Here is a 19729-nt window from a genome sequence, read left to right on the forward strand (position 1 = left end):
CAGAACGGGATAACCTGAGGTTGAACACTAGGAGCGATGATAATAGAGGCGTAGTCGAGGAAGGATCTAGATATTCCGAGGATCAAGATGGCGGTAAAGTCTGGAAAGAAGGTAAAGTAACACTTATGGAACGATCGAGGGAGAACGTGTCGAACAGTGGAGCAGAGTTCAATTTCCCAGAGATAAACGTCGCGGAAAAGCTATCCAAAATGGATAACCTGACTCTTATTAAAGATGGAGTGACACTTATTGAAGAGTCGACGAAATTAGCGAATGCAAATGGGAATTCTCCTGTGAAGTCTTTGAGAACTCTCCGAGGTACAGGTACCTCTGATAGAAAGGCTAGTGTCAGTGCTGAGAATCCTCCTGAAGAGTCTGAAACCCCATCCCCAATTTACCAAGTCGCCATAAATTCAAAAGAAAATCAACGATCCTCAAATAAAAATAATAACTCTGTCAACATTTTGAATTCTACGCACCATAGTTTCACAATCACAGGGACACCTGATAGAAAGACTAACAATCCTAGTATCATTGCTGAGAATCCTCCAGAGGACTCGAATTCAAAAGAAATTCACCAGTGTCCAAACAAAAATAATAATTCTTCTGTCAACCCCTTGAATTCCACGCACTCTATTCTCCCAACCGCGGGTACCGTCAATACAAAGCCCAACAATCCTACTATTAGCACTCAAATTACTATTAGTACTCAGGATGACTCGCTCGTTGTAAAGTCGAGAGAATCCCAACGATCCTCCATCGAAGCCCACGGCTTCTGGATCCCATCCACGCCGTCCAACGCCGGAGAAAACGATGGTGGAATCGTGGCACCAGAGCCGGAGGCTAGGATCGTCGACCAGACACTGTCTGCCACGGGCCAGCGATCAATCTCATTAGCGGGGACTTCGAGCGCCGTCGTGGAAAATCACGAAGAGCGCGGAACCACCTCCACGGTCTCTCTAAAGCTTAATGGTCCGGTTACGAACGACCCAGTAACCGTTGTCAAAGACGTGGCATGGAGTCGGGACTCATCGAACCAAAACAGCCAGCTGAGCGCGCACGGAATCAAAGATAATGAACCAGCCGTCGGATTTCCTTCCGGCGAGAGGGTGAGGGATGTCGCGGGGGGCGGACATGGTGCCGAGACGATCGATGAAGTTAATCTGGATGGATCGGGGAACGGGGATCACGCAGGAATATCGAAAAGCTTCGTCGAGTTGATGAAACAGAGAAACTCGAGAGGAAATTCGGGGAATTCGGGAGCCAAGTTGGGGAGTTCAATGGGAAAGTTGGGAAATTCGAGGTCAGGAGACTCATCTGTGATCGGCACGGGCAATGTTGAGGAGGAACGTGCGGAAGAGTGGAGTTCCTTGAAGACTGGACTGAGTGGGGTAACAGGTATTCTGGGTAATAAGGCGAAAGGGGATACCAGAGATCCAATAGAGGGTTCGATAGGGTCTATTGAGGAATTCTTGAGTGCCAAGGAGGACGAAACAGTGGGAGGATTGAGGGTGAAGGGCTTTCAATTTTCTGAGGAGGCGGATAAAATGACAAAAGATGTTGCTGTAGTGAAAAATGGTATCCAGAATTCAATGAATGGAGAGTCCAAAAGCTCCGAAGGGTCAAAGGAGATGAGGGTTGAGAACCTTCAAAGTGTCAAACAGGAGGATCAGAGGACTCAGGTTGATTTAACTGCTGTAGTCAAGGATAGTGTAATGGATTCAATGAACAGAGAGTCCAAAAGCTACAAAAGCTCAAAGAAGATGAGGGTTGATAACCTTCAAAGTGTCAAACAGGAGGATCAAAGGTCTCAGATTGATCTAGCTGATATAGTAGAGGACAATACCCGCGATCCAATGGACACTGAGTCCGAAAGCTCCAAAAGCTCAAAGAAGATGAGAGTTGAGAACCTTCAAAGCGTCAAACAGGAGGATCAGAGGTCTCAGATTGATCTAGCTGATATAGTAGAGGACAATACCCGCGATCCAATGGACACCGAGTCCAAAAGCTCCAAAAGCTCAAAGATGATGAGGGTTGAGAACCTTCAAAGCGTCAAACAGGAGGATCAGAGGACTCAGATTGGTCCAACTGAAATAGTGGAGGACAGAGAGTCCAAAAGCTCCATAGAAGAATCCCTAGATCTTAAAAAGGATGAGAAACTAGGTAACCCAAGGGCAAAGGATCTCTCCCCTACCAAACAGCCTATCAACAGGAAACTTCATCTATCTGCTGCATTAAATAAAACTCTCAACAATATAATGAACAGCCAATCCTCCACCGATGATCTGCCATCTCCAAAGGACAATACATCACTAACATCAAAGGTCCCTCAACACAAGTTTGAAACTCAGACTAATCTACCCTTCACGAAACCAAACAACATCGTCAACCCACCAATCCAATCGTCAGTCTTCACAAGCAACCTACATTCTCTAGAACAAAGACCATCAGACTCCCCAACAAAACAGAGACGAGATTCCAGCGGATTTCCTACAAAATCAGAGGTACCATCCTCAGTGCTCGGTAACAAAGCACCGAACGTCACGTCCACGAAGATCGAATCGTTTCCATTCGAGAACCTCGGTCCGAGAGCATCAGTTCTGGATCGTCGGGAATTTATCGCGCAGAGTCGAGCTACCATAACCAGCACGATGGACGAAATGACGAGTCCTCAGACGGCTTCCTTCGACGAGGACGTCCCGTTCGAGACCACCGAGTCCGGTAAAATGGATGCCGGAGCGTCGATCGCGTCGACCACCGACATGGATCGGTTGATTTATCTGGGAACAGGCGAGTACAGAATCACTACTGCGGCGAACGTGTCCCAAAGCGGTGGGGATAACTCGTCCCACGAGTTGGAATATCAGTGGCCAGTTAAGCACAGCGCGGTCGTAGAGGGTGACCTGGTGCTGGGTGGGTTAATGATGGTGCACGAGAGAGAGGATAGGATGACTTGTGGCCCGGTGATGCCGCAGGGCGGCGTCCAAGCTGTCGAGGCTATGCTGTACACGTTGGACTGGCTGAACGAACAAGACATCGTGCCTGGCGTGAAAATCGGCGCTCATATACTCGACGACTGCGACAAGGACACCTACGGACTCGAAATGGCGGTGGACTTTATCAAAGGTAGGTGCATTTGCTTCCCTACGTTTAATCGTGTTGCTCGATGATACTATGTATAGTTGATGTCGATTATTACAGTGTTAGTTACTTAGGTTCCATGAGGGATTCTTCTGGAGATGAGAAGGAATCTTTTTTTTATTCAGGAATTTTTTAGGGTGGGTTGTCGTAATTAATTCAATACGCCGGTATTATATACAGGCCCATAAATATTCGTAACCTCTATTGGAGACATTTGTCTAAATTAAATGACAAGTTTGATACTATGTTTAGTTGAGGCCAATTATTAAAGTTACTTGGGTTCCATGAGGGATTCTGCTGGAGATGAGAAGGAATTCTTTTTTTATTCAGCAATTTTTTAGGGTGGGTTATTTTAATAAATTCAATACGTCAGTATTATATACAAGCCCATAAATATTCGTAACATTTGTCTATTGAAGACATTTGTCCAAATTAAATGACAGGTTTGATGTACCCAAATAAATATTCATTATATATGTGTGTATGCGTGCGCGCGCGCGTGTGTCTGTGTGTGTGTGTGAAAAGTTTGTTCGTGTACATATTTATCACGAGACATTTATTTGGGACCATCAAATTCATCATTTAATTTTTCTTGAATAGACATGGAGGATACGAATATTTATGAGACTGACTGTATTTTTTATTTGACTTTCAAGTACGTGGAAATAATTTTTGTTGGTCATTTTTTCCTGAAATTCTCAATATACATATATTTTTTTTATTTATTTTATTTAATGTTACATTAGCTATTCAGCCATTTAGTCTCAATACTGTAAGATGAATGAATGTGGAATATTCAGATATCTAGATTCTTGTAAAGTGATAATTATGGTCTAAAATAGTCTCTTCGTGCACAAAGTATATAACTTGATTTTCGAACCAAAATTTGAGGTCATACTTAATTACTAATCAAGCATTTTCCAAGATATGTTCTTTCATTATTCACAGCGTAATACATCAATCCCATCGAACAATTTAAATCGTCGTTTCAGAGAACAAAGAAAATCAATGCATCCAGTTGCGGGCACAAAAGTTGTTAGTAACGTTCCATAGAATCTCATAGCCACCTTTGAACGGGAATTTCCGAAAGTTACCTTATTTTTCGACCTGTCAGCCTGTCATAGCCCCTCAACGTAACAGTTCCTTTAGCGAAAGGTGAGCTGTCGACCCGTGTTACTTTCCAGCTTTCCTTTTTCTGTCCCACCAGCAGTCGGCAGGACTTTAATAAAAGCTATGGTCCTGAGATTTAGCATGGTGATGGACTACCCATTGACTGCCCTGCTCGAACCTAGCTAGTTTAAAAAATAAAAACATTCAATTCTGATTAATTGAATAGCTAGTAGAAAAGAAATCGGATAATTTTCGTTATTCTATATTAGAATTTCACTGAGTTTTCAAAGTATAGAGTCAATATAATTTTTTGAGAATATTATATCAGCATGTCCAGTTGATATTTCAAGACAATAATAATATACAATACTTCAATTAATAAATACAATATTATTCAGTGCCATCAATTTTTATTCGCCATTATTTCTTTTCCAATAACTCGCAAAACGGAAGTTTGAATTGGTTGGATAATCGTTGCAGCAAATGAGACGTATGATAATGATTCTATACCAACTACGTACCACGCATACTAAGTTTCGTGGAATTTGCCTTGTGTAACTAGAGGAAACATGCGAAGACGCGAATTTTACGCTTGCTTTCATTGGAAGGTTCCTATATACATATGTATTAGGTAATCAAAATGTTTTCGACTAGAAAAGTTTCTCAATGAAAAATCGAAGGACTTTTTTTAAAAAGGAAATCCACCAGCTGCCTTTACGCTTGCAAAAAACGTTAGAAAATGATGGAAATTATTTTGTTGATTAGTACTTCAGATTTCTTTATTAAATAAACATTGATCAAATATTGATTACTTTTCAGTAACAGTGCATTCTACAAGGTGTCAAATTTTCTTTGTACTTTTCATTTCAGCAACTTCTTCAATTTTTACAGCTTTTGTTTTTTCATTTTGTATAATAGCTGAAACTTTAAGAAGTAGAACGGCGTTAAACAGAATGTCGAAATTGAATTATAATCAAGACGAAATTTTATTAAAATAGAGCACATTCTCGAGCAAAATTCTGTCAAGATTATGGCCAAAATTGCAACTGAATTCTCGACACAACTTATACGATCTTACTGCTTCGGGTTCCATAGAAGTTGCAATTTCTAAGGATGCAATTTAGCCTGCTTTGGAATTCCCCTAATTGTTCGCTTAGGCATTCTTGCAATATTAGTTGCGCGAGGTAATTTTGAGTGACGTTTCTCGCAATAAAGTTCGATTACTTGAGCATTACTTGGGCATTCTCCTTTACTGGCCCACTAAACAATAACAAACATTTCAGAATTAATTGGATAAAATCATAATTAAATAACAAAGTTTCAGCTATTGAACAAACTCTTTACATATTAACAAAAATACATGAAATTCGTAGGGTCAGTGGACCTTGTTCGTCAATAAATTCTTATTAAACATGCGAAATCATATCGGGTAATAATCAAATAAGATTAAACATGCAGAAAATTACCCAATTAAAAGGCACCGATTTTGATTAAATTTGTACAGAATAATGATACCATTAACAGATGTGAGTTATTTTTTTTTTAGTAGCGACAACTCAGTTTTAGGAGTGACAAAAATCATCAAAGTATTATTATTTAATATTCATCTTGTAACAAATATATAATATGTAACAGCATTTGTAAGTAAACAATTCCTCGTTGTAAAATTTAATTCTTCAACATTTCAACACTTAAAACTTCAATAAATAACGAAACGGATGTCCTCTTACAAGAAAAATATAGAAAAAATTATCATTGATTATTTCGGACGAAGTAGATGCGATGATCGAAGAAATAACGACTACAAACGATGATGGATCGTCGACACGGACTTTCTGCTGTTGAATGCGTAATCCCGACGATTCGAATAGATCGAAACACACATTTGTCAGGCTTTGGAAGGTCTGAGCATTTGCATCGGCGAAACCTTGCTTTGAAAAGCGGTGAGAAGTAAACTGGAGACAGTCGGGAACGTAGAAACGAAGCGGGATGATTGATACTCGTTGACAAACCAATTTCAGCGAGGAGGAGTCTACTGTTTGCGATCGCCTTTCTTCGCGTATTCTTTCACTGACAGAAAAGAAAGATGTCTTCGGGCCGAGGTTCATCTGTTGATCTCGCTACGGGTGAAATGAAAGGGAAATGGGATAAGGATTTATGGAAATTTAGTCGGAGATGTTTGCAAAGAATTGTTGTTCATATTTCTCTTGAAAGGAAACATTTGTTTGATATAGTGTAAATTATCCCTGTTTATTTAAATATTGTATAAATGATAAGAAAAGTATGGGACCTTCTTTTTAGGATTCCTCGCATAAAAGGAAGTCAAATTGTTCTTTACCATTTCGCAGGTTGAACCATCGTCATCCAGATAAAAGTTCTTAAAGTTGGTTAATTTTAATTCTCGGCGCACGACGTCAGCCTCTCAGTCAGCTGAGCGACTGCGCGCGACCAATGCAACTTTAACTGCTTGTATCTCGATAACAAAATATCAAATTGCGATGTGGAAAAGGACTTTTCGATCCAAATTTATGCGAGGAATCTATTTTGATAAATAATTATAAATTTCTGATAACAGCCTGTGCATCGTGTGCATCTTCCAAGATTAATCTTTATTTGGGAAAGTATCCTTTTACCAGTTATGCAAAATTGGTAAAGCATGAGTAACTTCATAAAAAAAATTCATAAGATGATATTTTGGAGACCTCCACGTGCGAACAACTCCCATTTACTATTCGTACCTCGGTGGTTTTTCACTGTCGAAAGCGTGGCATGAACTGGCGCCTTCGTATTCCGAGATTCTTCTGTAAAAGTTTAACAGCCACAAGGAAAGTTCTAATGCCCGCGATATCGCGAAGAAACAACGCGGATATATCCGCGTGCCATGCTTTATATGTAAAATACCGGCTGGGAGAAAAATGTCTTCGACGCCAGGGGACTCGTGAAATTATGGAAACTACGCCGCAACTTTCCTTGAAGATCTTCCCGTTAACTTATTACGTGGAGGTTACGTTACACTCGACACGTGGCTATACAGCTGCCTACGACACATTTCGAACCTATGTCATTTTTTTCTTGAAGAATATTATCAAATTTCGAGTACCGAATTAATTAATCAGAGATTTATTTATAGTGGTTGACAAGGAATAATGTTTACAGTCAGTGCATTAATATAGTAATTACATTCTCTATCCTATAATCAGAAATTTCTATTTGCAAAAAAAATTAAATCAAATTAATTAATCAGAGATTTATTTATAGTGTTTATAATAAGTGCATTGCTTATTATTCTCTATCTTAAAATCGGAAATCAGACATTTTTATTTGCAATGAAATTGTTAGATCTTGAATGCATTAATTCGGTAAATTAATTGAATAGAATCTGAAATCTATATAATACTGCATCCGAGGATGCCAGTTTCTTTCCGTTTTTCTTTTAAACTGACAGTTGTTATCGTCACCGATACAGAAAATTGCGCAGGATAGCTATTTCAGCATTACATCGTTGTCTTCAATTTTCCGAAAAATTGCTGTTTTATCGCGAAATCCTTCGCCTGAACGATGAGGTAGTTAGAATTCAATTTTCTTAAGGAAGATAACGCAGAGACTATCGTAGTAACGCATTACCGAGCGAAAATTTGCATTTATGGTAGATTCTCTTGAATATTAAGCAACGATGCCATTTTGTGCAATAGGAATAGTCGATATTTGGAAATGTTTGCAAACAAAGTGACAAGGCGTTTCAATGGAGTAGTAAATAAATTAATTCTGAAGTTTAACAGAAATAAATCTAAATAGAATTTGTAAATTTTGTTAAGATTGTAAAAATAAATACCACGACATTTATTCTACGATTTATCTAGGATTTATCTACGATTTAAGTATCTTCAAATGGAATTTTATTAATTGTTTTACTTCACAAAAGTCAAATCTTCGTGTGAAGATGTTATGTGTTCCTATTAATTTAACAATTTATTTGTAATAAATTGAAGATGTAAAAGAATAATTTATGAGGTTTAACAAAAATAAATCTAAACAGAATTTATGAATTTTGTTAAGATTGCAAAAATAAATACCGCAACATTTATTCTACGATTTAAGTATCTCCAAATGGAATTTTATTAATTATTTTACTTCTCAAAAGCCAAATTATTTTAAAAATAAAAGCTTAGGTGGAGTAATAAATACTTAAACAGTCTTTATTTAAAGATGTTATAAATAATATGTGTTGCCGTTAATTTAACAATTTATTTAACTCAATTCATGTATGGTGCAGAGTTTAATCGTAGCCGAAAATTTAAATTCACCACGGTAAACGTAAAATCACTTCTGCGGTAATAATTTGTTAAGTGGTTTAGCCGGATCGCTCGTTAAATTAATGTGCGCAGAACGGCACGTTTTATCATTTAGAAGGAAACGTAATGAAACGTCCAATATTTGAAATTGTATCGGCCGGGAGCACGATGCGGCCGCATTATAAACATTTCTGCACGATTTTAATCATTGCAACGTGGCGCGAATTGCATAATTGAAAGGGACGATGTCATCAAGTGGTAACAGCATTCATAATTCTTAAACGTGTGTGCAATATTCCGATAAACGTTTCAGAACTAGAATAGTTATATCAAAACCGTTTGAATATATTATAAACTAAAATTTTCTGTTAATATAGTATGTCCAGTACAACTTATTTGTCAAAGGGAATATTTAAACCACGATTATTCTTTTTTTTTTTTAACTAAGAAACTTCTATAACTCAGTCATCGCAATATATTACAAACTTAAATTTTTTATTAATATAGTATGTTCAGTACAACTTATTTTTCGAGAGCAATTTTTAAAGCACGATTTTCCATTCTCAACCAGGATGCTTCCATGTCTCGTCATGTTACTTGACAAATCGATCGTGGCTTAGAAAGTGCAAATTAGGACCTTGGCATCGACGATATCTGTGTCAAGATTCTAGAAGTTTCTTCCCCTTACCACCAAAAAACGTAAAAAGAACTTGCAATGCAGAGTTCCTGATAGCTCGGCATCTCCCTGTTTGGACAGTCTGCGGCGTCATTTCTCCAATGGCAAATAAAAATTGTTGAAACGCTGGAAACTTTGGCCACCGCTAACGAAGCTCGTTTGCTGATTTTTAAGTGGTTCGATGAAACTTTTCTTGGACAGCATTATTCATATACAGGGCGAAACTATATAACACGTCAGACTCTTGAAGGGAAATCAACGAAAAGTATATTTTTCAGCAATATCGTATTTAATCCGTGAAACTTCAATAATTTTTCGTTTTTATTTGCAACTACTAAAAGTAAACATAAAAAGGCATAAAGTGACTTAAACTAGCCTAAAGTAGCTACAGCTAAGCCTAAAGTCTACAAGTGTCATAAAGTATTTAGTTTGCCAAACCTTGGGGCTAATGATAATAATTAAAACATAATTTTTAAAAAAGTCACTCATGGAATTATCTACATTTTCCAACTTTTCTAGCTGGTGTTTCGTTTGAACCTGGTTTTCAAAGTAGCCGTGCTGAAACATAAAAGGCGCTGCGAAGCAGCGAGCCTCTCATGAGGTCGATATTTCAGTTGCAGAAACACCAATTGCCATGAAATGTTAGGTTGGTTCCACACCTCGACTGCAGTATCGATTCTTCCTTGTTATCTGAATGAATTCTTCCATTCAGAAGTTAATCTGTCGGCAAGACAGAGTTTCACAACGAGAAATGTCTCATTTTTACATTAGGTATAATCATTTAAGTAATTTTATAATAATACAAAGTAATCAGTCTTATCTATCCTTCGAATGTGAGAGAATAATATCATTAAATTCCGTATGTGATAAATGCATGTATAATTTTGATGGAAGCAGTGATATACATTTATTATTTAAAGAACATTTTATTTATTTTATATATTTTCTATTAAATCTTTTAACATGCTTGTAGTATGTACAGCATAGTAAAAAAAGTTCGAATTAATCATTATAAATGCTTCATTAGAATAACTAGTGAATTTTCTATAAATTTTGTCTAATATGCCGAAATGCGTATCAGTTATCACTTGCAGAATGTAGTGTCGATACACGAGCTTTTAGAGAACTCTACAGGATACCCTGGAAGGTCGTGTATCACACGTCGGTAAGGTTGCGGTTCTGTGCAAGCTCGAGTCGATAATCAGTCATCCACCAGCTGCGAATTCACATAAACGGATAACTTTCTTATCGATGACCGCAATCTCTCCAATATCAGGTCCTAGGAATATTATTTCATTGTTTAACTTATTAATTTTCGTCAGAAATTCAAAATTCATTGTTCTGGTCAAGTTTGGAAAAACTCTTTTCACAAAGATAAGTGGAACAATACTATATTTATAATTTGGAACATACTATATTTACACTAATAACGTGTAACATGGTTCATTATAAATTTCTCTATCTTGTCTTGCCTCTTAATAATCATTTATATTATCATTAAAATAATATCATTCAAATACCTTCAATTCTAAAATGTTATTTTGTAGGCTGATATCAATTTTCATCTCACTCGATATATAAAACATCAACTAATAAACAATTGAGTAACCCAAATTCCAAGAAGAATATCAACTAATAATCCACCAAAATCGTTACCTCGTAACTAAACAAGCATTAAAATTCCTAGCAAGTAGTCCTTCTTGCTTTCGTAGCAACAATTCCTATTATAAACGATAAAGTGTGATGAAACTGCAATAAAACGTTACTCGTCGACCAGAATGGGAAAAATAGTAACAAATATTTCCAATATTTACAGCCCCATCGGCGTTCCACGAAGAACTCAACCTGTACAAGTGGTACAATCCATTATTCAGCGCCTGTCTGACCAATATCGTCCGTTACTACTTGCTCCAATTACTAATTCAATCCTTGCGTTTAATCTTGCAACAAGGCAACAGCCACTGTAACTCGCTATACATTTTTATGATGAACCCTGGCCAATCTCGCTGACGCAATCTTGTTGGCATTCAGGACGATAACAGGTTTTTATTAATACTTTTATGGCGGCCGGTTAAAACACCTCGCAACGGTCGATGTTTCCCTCGTTGTTGATGCTACACCACCACAACCACCTCTGTTTTTTTTTTTTTTTTTTTTTTTTTTTTTTTTTAAAGATAGAATTGCCGTTGATTCGCAAGTACCAGCAATTTTGTAGCATGAAAATTTCAACAGCTTTGAAATTTTCCATTTCTCAATGTTTCTGCTTGTAAACCCTGTTGAACCTGCGTTCGGAAGGGTCGCGAAGCACTGGAAAGGAGAGAATATTTACGAAAGTTGTGCGAATCTACCAAAAACACTGCTTACTCTTTTTTTTCGAGAATAATACAGCAACCGTGTTTCGCGTAATTGGAAAATTCTCACGTATGATATTATTCGGATTTCAATTCTACTCTGAGGGGAATTCTGAACGAGGCTTGGAATTTTTTAGGTGAAAGGGAATTATGTAAAAATGTATTAGTAACTATTTTTATATAATAATGTATATGTAGCTAAATGATTCGAGACTACAAAAATTGATACTAGGAGAAAATAGATTACTACACTTCTCACAGGACACTCTGTATAATTTCTTACATTAAATAGGCAACTGTGACTGATGATCCAGGTGACATGAGCTCAGATTCTTGAATTTATCTGTCCCTGATTCACGCATATTATTAAAAATAAATACAGAACAATATTCGAATCCTGAACGAGGTTTGAAATTTTTTAGGTGGAATAGAATTATTTAGAAATCTATTAGTAACTATTTTTCTAAATTTTTATTGAATTCAATACAGACAGCTTAGACCTATTGTTTGGAGAGGTGAATGGATTGCAATAATTCATATGTAGCAAAATGATTGGAGACTACAAAAATAAAACTACGGGAAAATAGATTACTACAATTCTCACAAAACACTCTGTATAATTTCTTACATTAAATAGGCAACTGTGACTGATGATCCAGATGACATGAGCTCAGATTTCTGAATCTACCTGTCCCTAATTCACACATATAATTAAAAATAAATAGAGGACAGTATTCGAAGTGTAGATTTGACTCGTTTCAATGAAAAATCATTTAAAAGATCGTTTGCTTGATAAAATAGATACATGTACAGTTAGTGTAATAAGTATTCGTACAGTAACCAATTTAAAATAAAATTAATGAGAAACGAAATGAGAGGCCAACATCAAAAGTTAATTTAAAACTTTAATTTACGCATGAAGTTTATTAATAAAATAAATACACGAAGTTTTATTTTGAATTGGTTTCTGTACGAATACTTATTACACTGACTGTAGGTACTTCTTATTCCATTATTATTGCTGATGATCAGATCGTCACCGATAAGAACCATTCATCACGTCAAGTGACTCGTGAAGTTCGTTTTCCACTATAGAATCGTATCAAGCGTATATTTCAATTACTTTTTTTCATCTGCAAACCAAACATCATAAGCTTGAATATTCTTCTCTTACATTTCGATTATTTTACTAGATTGATGGTGGTTTCCTTTCTCTCCTTCACATTATATGCCATGAATTAACTTCTTTCTTCTTTCTTCTATTCTTTATACGATTCGACTGCTGTATTTTGCGAATATTCATAAAAATAATTCTTAATCTTTACAAGTATCGAAACGTAAAATTATTCTTTTAACAAGCATGGACGCAAATCGTTACTTTCATTTTAAATAACTAGCGCTGAAAATTGCAATAACTAATATTGGACACTGTTCATGTAATTTTCTATGCAATTTTAAATATTTATTTAACATCAAATGAAATTTAGAATTAAGTTTCGAAGAATCTTGAAAATAGAAGTGAAACCGTTACTCAATTAACACGGTTAAGTAAGTGGAACAGTTGGACGAATTCTAGGGAGTGAACAGAACTGACTCGTAGTTATTTATGATTTATATTATTTATATACGGGCGTTCAGCCGTGGAAGACAAATTTTTTGCTGAAGTTGCATGCTAACGCGCGAAGATAACGTTATTTCCAGGACGCGGCAATTTGTCACGATCCGTTCCCCGGATAAGCAGTCTAAAAACACCATTTTTCATAAAGCAAAGACGCGGGAAGGGAGAGGGGGAGCAGATAATGGTAAAATCGAAGCAATGCTTCCTTGTAAACGAACTTCGAAATACCAGAGAGAACAACGATCGCTGTTCAAACGTGCGACACGTGCGTCGCAGTCGTATCTTCGGAGCAATGTTCGCCTTCGCGAAAGAAATATATTACTGTTGTCATCGAGAATTGAATAAGTATTCCCATTTTTCAGAAGTATTTACAATTTTAATTATCGTGGACTTCTGGATAGGATATTAGAGCTAATTTTATTATGGAAGCAAACATTCTTGATTTCTGTATTTATATATAAATACTCTGTAGAGTCAATTGAATCGTAGGATTTAGACAGAGACAATAGAAAATAGAGGAACAGATAATTCTTTTTTTATAGATAGATTGATGATTAATAAGGGAATTCCCAGAATTTTTTAGTTTACATCTGTACTGTATGCTTTGATATTAATTGTTAAGTACAGTTTTACAGATTGGACAGTCTTTACATAAAAGATTAAAGACAATTATTTCTATAAATAGAATGATGATTCAAAAGGGGATTCTTAGAATTTTAATAATCACATATTTTAAATCTATTGATATTAATCTTTGATATTAATTATTAACTACAATTCAAAGCTTGGACAGTTATTTCCATAAAATATTAAATGGCAATTATTTTTATAAATAAAATGATGATTAAAAAGAGAATTCTTAGAATTTTATTAATCTCACACTTTAAATCTATACTCTTTGATACTAATTATTAACTACATTCAATTATTAATTACGTATTAATCATTAACTACATGTTAACGCAATTCGAAGCTTGGACAGCTTTTTACATAAAAGCTTAGACAGCCTATTTATATAAAAAAGAACGAAGGTTAAAAGAGAAATCCTACGAATTTTCTAAATCCCATACTTTGTAGTTCATTAATTAATAGGAACTCCTAAGCTTTGAATTCTCCCTTCTAAAGAATTTTGGGGCGCCATTTAGCAAAGACAGAAAAGTACCAACAAGTATTTAGGGTAGTTTTCTAAATCCTGCGACGGCTACGACGGCTCCTACGCAAGGATCAGCAGGGATGTCACACAGGCCAATATTTTTTTTCTTGGAAACCAGTCCTTAAATTCTCCTTTGGTCCTGTATAGGCTTAGGAAGTGTCAATTGCCATTCGAAGGGCTGGACTGTTATCCATGAGAAACGGCTGAATATCTGTCAGACGTCCGAAAATCTTTGGGAATCCAAAAGGACGACATATCCAATCGAGAAGCGATTGGCAATCTGAAAAATGGGATTGTCCCCTGTCAACCTCGAAGTAAACTCGATCGAATGGCCTCAAAGAGATTTGGATCTCCGAAAAAAGTAAATTTCTTTTAGGTATTTTCTTGTATACATATACGACGAAGTAAAATAATTATCAAAAATTTATTAGTTTCAGTTAAAAATCAATTTTAAATAAAATATAAATTTTTCAAACTATTTTAATCTTCTTTTGGATCCCCCTTGGGGAGTATAAACCTCACGAATTTTGTTGAAACATTAATTAGACGTTGATATAAAGTGAGAATAAAGTTGAAACTGTCCATCTTTGGTAAAGTTTAGTCAGGCTAAGTTTTTGATTCTATAAAGCAATAAAATTAGACTTCTTTGATTAACACCCTCATAAGTTTCAAAAATAACTAAAGATATTTTTGCATGAAATTTAACGGGTCCCATGCTTTTTTCGAATAAATGCCTGAATAAGTTCTAAATTTGCTCTTTGAATCAGTGTCTGGTCCTCGAACAAGCTTCTAACAAGGTACTCATAATTTTCGTCCGTGAAAAGTGCCAACACGCTCGACACGGTATCGTGAGGAGTAAATTGCTGGAGGTTCGTTTTTAAAGAGTTTTAATTAAAATTAGTACGAAGCAATTAAGGTTCACGGACAGGGAGCATAGTGGGGAAAAAAAAGCAGCACAGCTTCCGATTCCGTTACAAAAGCTGACTGCGCAGGAAGAATTTTAAACTTCGAGCTGCGTAGACTCGAAGAAACTTTAACAATGGTAAAAGAAAGTCGTCCGCTATGCTTCATTGTAGAGAAAATAATTGAACAAATTTGTGGAGCTGGATCGTGAAGCACAGCTTGCATCCCAATTTAATAATTTTGAATAGAATCCATAGCGTGGAGTGCAAAGGATTATTATTATTGCAGAATTTATATAATGTAACAAATGTTTGTAGATATTATTTTTTGTTATTTCTAAGAGATGTGAGACTCATTTCAATATTTATTTTTATTTCAATTAATGTAGCTGGGGTAGACATTTTCAAAATATAAATTTTCAATCGTATTAAATATTTTTCAGAGAAAATATTTTAGTTATTGAATCAACTAATTTTATTTCATTGATTGAGACATCTTTGAAGCATAAATTTATTTTCAATTATATTTTGCAATTGTCATAATTATCTCGAGTTAGGATAAACACTTTTAAAATATAAATTTTGATTTATATTAAATATTGTTCATAGGAAATACTTTAGTTATTGAATTTACTAATTTTATTTCAGTGATAAAGACATCTTTAAACCATAAATTGTCAATTATATTTTACAATTGTCATAATTGCCTCGAGTTAGGATAAACACTTTTAGAACATAATGTTTCAATTATATTAATTATTTTTCGTAGAAGATATTTTAGTTATCGAATCAACTAATTTTATTTCAGTGATTGAGACATCTTTGAAGCATAAATTTATTTTCAATTATATTTTACAATTGTCATAATCGTCTCGAGTTAGGATAAACACTTTTAAAATATAAACTTTGAATTATATTAAATATTTTACATACAAAATACTTTAGTTATTACATCGACTAATTTTATTTCAGTGATCGTGACATCTTTAAAGCATTTTTCAATTATATTTCACATTTGTTCTAATTATCTCGAGTTTATAAACCCGGCCATCGAAAGCTAAAAATTATTGTCATACAACGTTCAGATCTCTAAGAAATATTCGTTGAACGCGTTGCATTCAGCGCCTGGCCGTTGCATGGCTTATTCGAACTCGGTTATTTCCCTTGCTAATGAATACAAACTGGTGTTTCTTATTCCTAGGACTTTCCCAGCAGCGTACTGAACTCGCAATCTTTTTTAACCTTCTCCAACTTCATAAATACAAATTGTATACCCAAGCTTCGTTCCTTTTGCATGCCAGCTTGTCTGGCCTGGGACAAGTGTTGGCTATTCGTCGGGAGGATCGTCCCGCGGGAGTCCAAGCGTCCGTCGATGAGCTTTCCCCCCTGCCATTTATGGAATATTTGAACCACCTCTCGTTGACTAATGTCCACGAACAAGAAATTACTCGACGTTTTATTTACCGCCGTCTGAGACGCGCGATTTCTTTTAATCTCTACCAGCTTCTGACGTCAAAGTTCCTTTATATATTGTTGTTCAGAAAGCTCGTACCAATTTTGAAGAAAATCTGAAAGTCACATTTAAATTTTGATCTACAGGGTGTTTCAGAATTAGTGTAAGAACCGGAAAGTTTCTTTATATATTGTTGTTCAGAAAGCTCGTATCAATTTTGAAAAAATCTCGGTCACATTTAAATTTTGATCTACAGGGTGTCCCAGAATTAATGTAAGAACCGGAAATGGAGGAAAGGGTAGCTGAGACGATTCTGAACCGGAAGTTCCTTTGCAAAAATGTTGGATGATGCTTCGTTTTTGAATTATTGACGAAAAACCACGGACCAATCACAGCGCCCGAGTTAAGAACGCTCAGTTGGTTACCCCCACCGCGACCTGGCGTAGCCAGCCAATCCTGGCTCGAGTCTATGCTCTCGCGGCTGAGCGTGTGCTACACAAGCGCTGTGATTGGTCGATGGTTTTTCGTTAATAATTCAAAAACGAAGCATCACTCGACATTTTTACAAAGGAACTTCTGGTTCAGAATCGTCTCAGCTATTCCCCATTTCCATTTCATTTATTTTCAACCATTCCAATATATTCAGACCTGAACCACCTACCGAAAATCGATATGGACTTTCCAAGCAATCAAATACACTCATGTACATCGAGGCTTTGGCTCTGAATTCATTTATAAAAATTATGCATCCAACAGGGATTTTGACAAATATGCGTAGACCTTCCCTAATTGATATTTCAATTTGAACAAAATTTCTGCCACAAAATATACGTCAACGTGATTGATTCGAATGATTCAACTTCAACTTTCGATTGATCTTTTTCTCCACCCTTTACTAGTTACTCGCGTGAATCTGTTATCTCGCTAATCTCGCTAATTGCTAATCTCGCCCTGTCGAGGAAAACGTTGATTCCGTAGCAATTTTAAACGATCACGGTGCGCTTCGTATCTCGCGAGTTTAATTAAATTTCTCATTATATCTGCCCCTGAAGTATCAGTTTTTTTTTTTCACGATCACGGTTAAGCATCCTCTACCACGTTTAGACACGCCTTTATCAGTAATTACGCGACTTAAGAGAAACGCCGCTCTGTGTGAATGCTCCGTTCCCTAATTGAATGAGATAAACAGAGAATAATTTGATGCTCGAAATTACATTAACTTTCAATTTTCAGTTCCCCTCGGAGCAGACACGTATTAATATTTTTATTCAAATTAATTTGTTTAATTGTAGGACATATAAAACTGACCCCTTATTACTCGCTTTTATCGAACAACATATTTCGAAAAATCATTAATAATATCGTGTCTAAAGTATAATATTAACGAGTGTCAAGTAACTGACCAATAAATAAAATCATACAGAATTTGAGAACCTTGCAATAAACTAACGTAGGTGCGATATTAATGAGTGCCTAGTAACTGACCATTTAAAAATTCTTCGCATTTAAAATCTACACTTACAAAGAAAACAAAAGTTTATAAAAACAAATATTCTCAATATTTTAAACCCTCTATTCTCTTAATACTGTACAATTCATATTCTTTAAGAACTGTATTTTACTCCATGCAGAAACAAATTATTCTGACACATTGTACATTTTCTTTTATTTTCGATTTCGATACCTATTGCATCATAAGCCAGAATTTCTAAAGGACATACTCGAATTCCTCGAATCGACCAGCCTCACCCTTTTTTTCCTCGTGGAACACGCACGTTTACAGTATGGAGAGTTGATTTCCTGGAAGAGGCACGCCGGAGGAAGAATTAAAATTTCGCACGTAAACATCGTGCATTTCGTGCGAAATCGTGCCTCGTGAAGGGTAGGGGTATCAACGCGACCCAAGAGGTCAGATGAGACAGTTTATCGGTAACATTCGACGCGAGCACTTCTAAATAATTCGAGTCACACACTTCGCGACGGAGTCGTAGTTCGAGTGTTCCGAATTAATTTTTTTGAGCAATCTTCACTATTTCGCGGCGGTTTTGTGCGGTTAGTGTGAATTCTATATCCTTGGTCCTGAAGAAGAATACCAATCTGCAGTGCGCATCTTTTTTGGTGAATTTGAGGTATTTAGAAATTAAAAATCGAAGTGGATTTATTAATGTTGAGTATTTAAAGGAATATCGATATTTTTTTATCTCGCTTTTGTGTCTCTCTATCCTCAATCACTCTTTGTGTTTATTAAGTATATTAATTAAAATCTATTGTTAGTTAATAATAATTGGAATGTATTCATTAGAACTATTAATTAGAAATTATAATTACCAGAGAAATGGTTGAGGGTAGAGAGGTAAATTGACGTAAGGATATTGATACTATTTTTTGGATCAATAATTACCCAATCACGTTGAGTTATGCTTGCCTTTCCAAATTCATTTGAAAATTAGATCCATACACCTGCATTTAATTAGAACTATCAATATTATTATTCAAGTGCCTTTTCGCGAATCATAATGAATTAATTTCTCACAAATTACCATGATGCATTTCGGGCAACCTGCAGGCATTGATCAAATTATTAAAGACACTTCGTTTCGTTTTATGAAACATCAGCCACTTTTCTCATTAGTAGCCTGTGGATGTTTATGCGAATTTATATTTTTTTTCTTATAGAAAAATAACTGAAACTTAAATAATAGTATATCTTGTAAATAGTGTAACATTCATTCTTAATAGTTTATATTTGTATATAATATATATTTTTATATTATCATTTTTGCATTCATGCACATCCTTATATATTTTCAATTGCCATAAATTGCATAAACATTCGCACTTTTCTTATTTCAAATTCTGATTTTGTGCTTTGCGTCAGACACGTTCAAATTTTGTAACAAAATTTCTCTCTCTTAAATACTCAGTCTACATCTGTTAATTCTAATCATTCTTTAAAGTTATAAATTATTAATCCATCGGGATGCGACGCAATAGTAGAAGCCACTACTTGTTTAGATACCGATTACTAGTGTG

At 35.6% G+C, this 19729-nt stretch overlaps 2 protein-coding genes across 2 annotated transcripts in view; both read left to right on the forward strand.

Moving 5' to 3' along the window:
* LOC128892993 (uncharacterized) overlaps nucleotides 1-1221 on the forward strand; it is a 175694-nt gene extending 174473 nt beyond the window's left edge. The window contains exons 3-4 of the mRNA XM_054153692.1: nucleotides 166-1109; nucleotides 1195-1221. Coding sequence (XP_054009667.1) covers nucleotides 166-1109; nucleotides 1195-1221 — 971 coding nt within the window. The remainder of the gene's footprint in view (nucleotides 1-165; nucleotides 1110-1194) is intronic.
* LOC128892838 (metabotropic glutamate receptor 2-like) overlaps nucleotides 751-19729 on the forward strand; it is a 234559-nt gene continuing 215580 nt past the window's right edge. The window contains exon 1 of the mRNA XM_054153401.1: nucleotides 751-3126. Coding sequence (XP_054009376.1) covers nucleotides 1221-3126 — 1906 coding nt within the window. The 5' untranslated portion in view covers nucleotides 751-1220. The remainder of the gene's footprint in view (nucleotides 3127-19729) is intronic.

Source organism: Hylaeus anthracinus, unplaced genomic scaffold, assembly GCF_026225885.1.
Source record: "Hylaeus anthracinus isolate JK02 unplaced genomic scaffold, UHH_iyHylAnth1.0_haploid 2, whole genome shotgun sequence".
Lineage (NCBI taxonomy): Eukaryota > Metazoa > Arthropoda > Insecta > Hymenoptera > Colletidae > Hylaeus > Hylaeus anthracinus.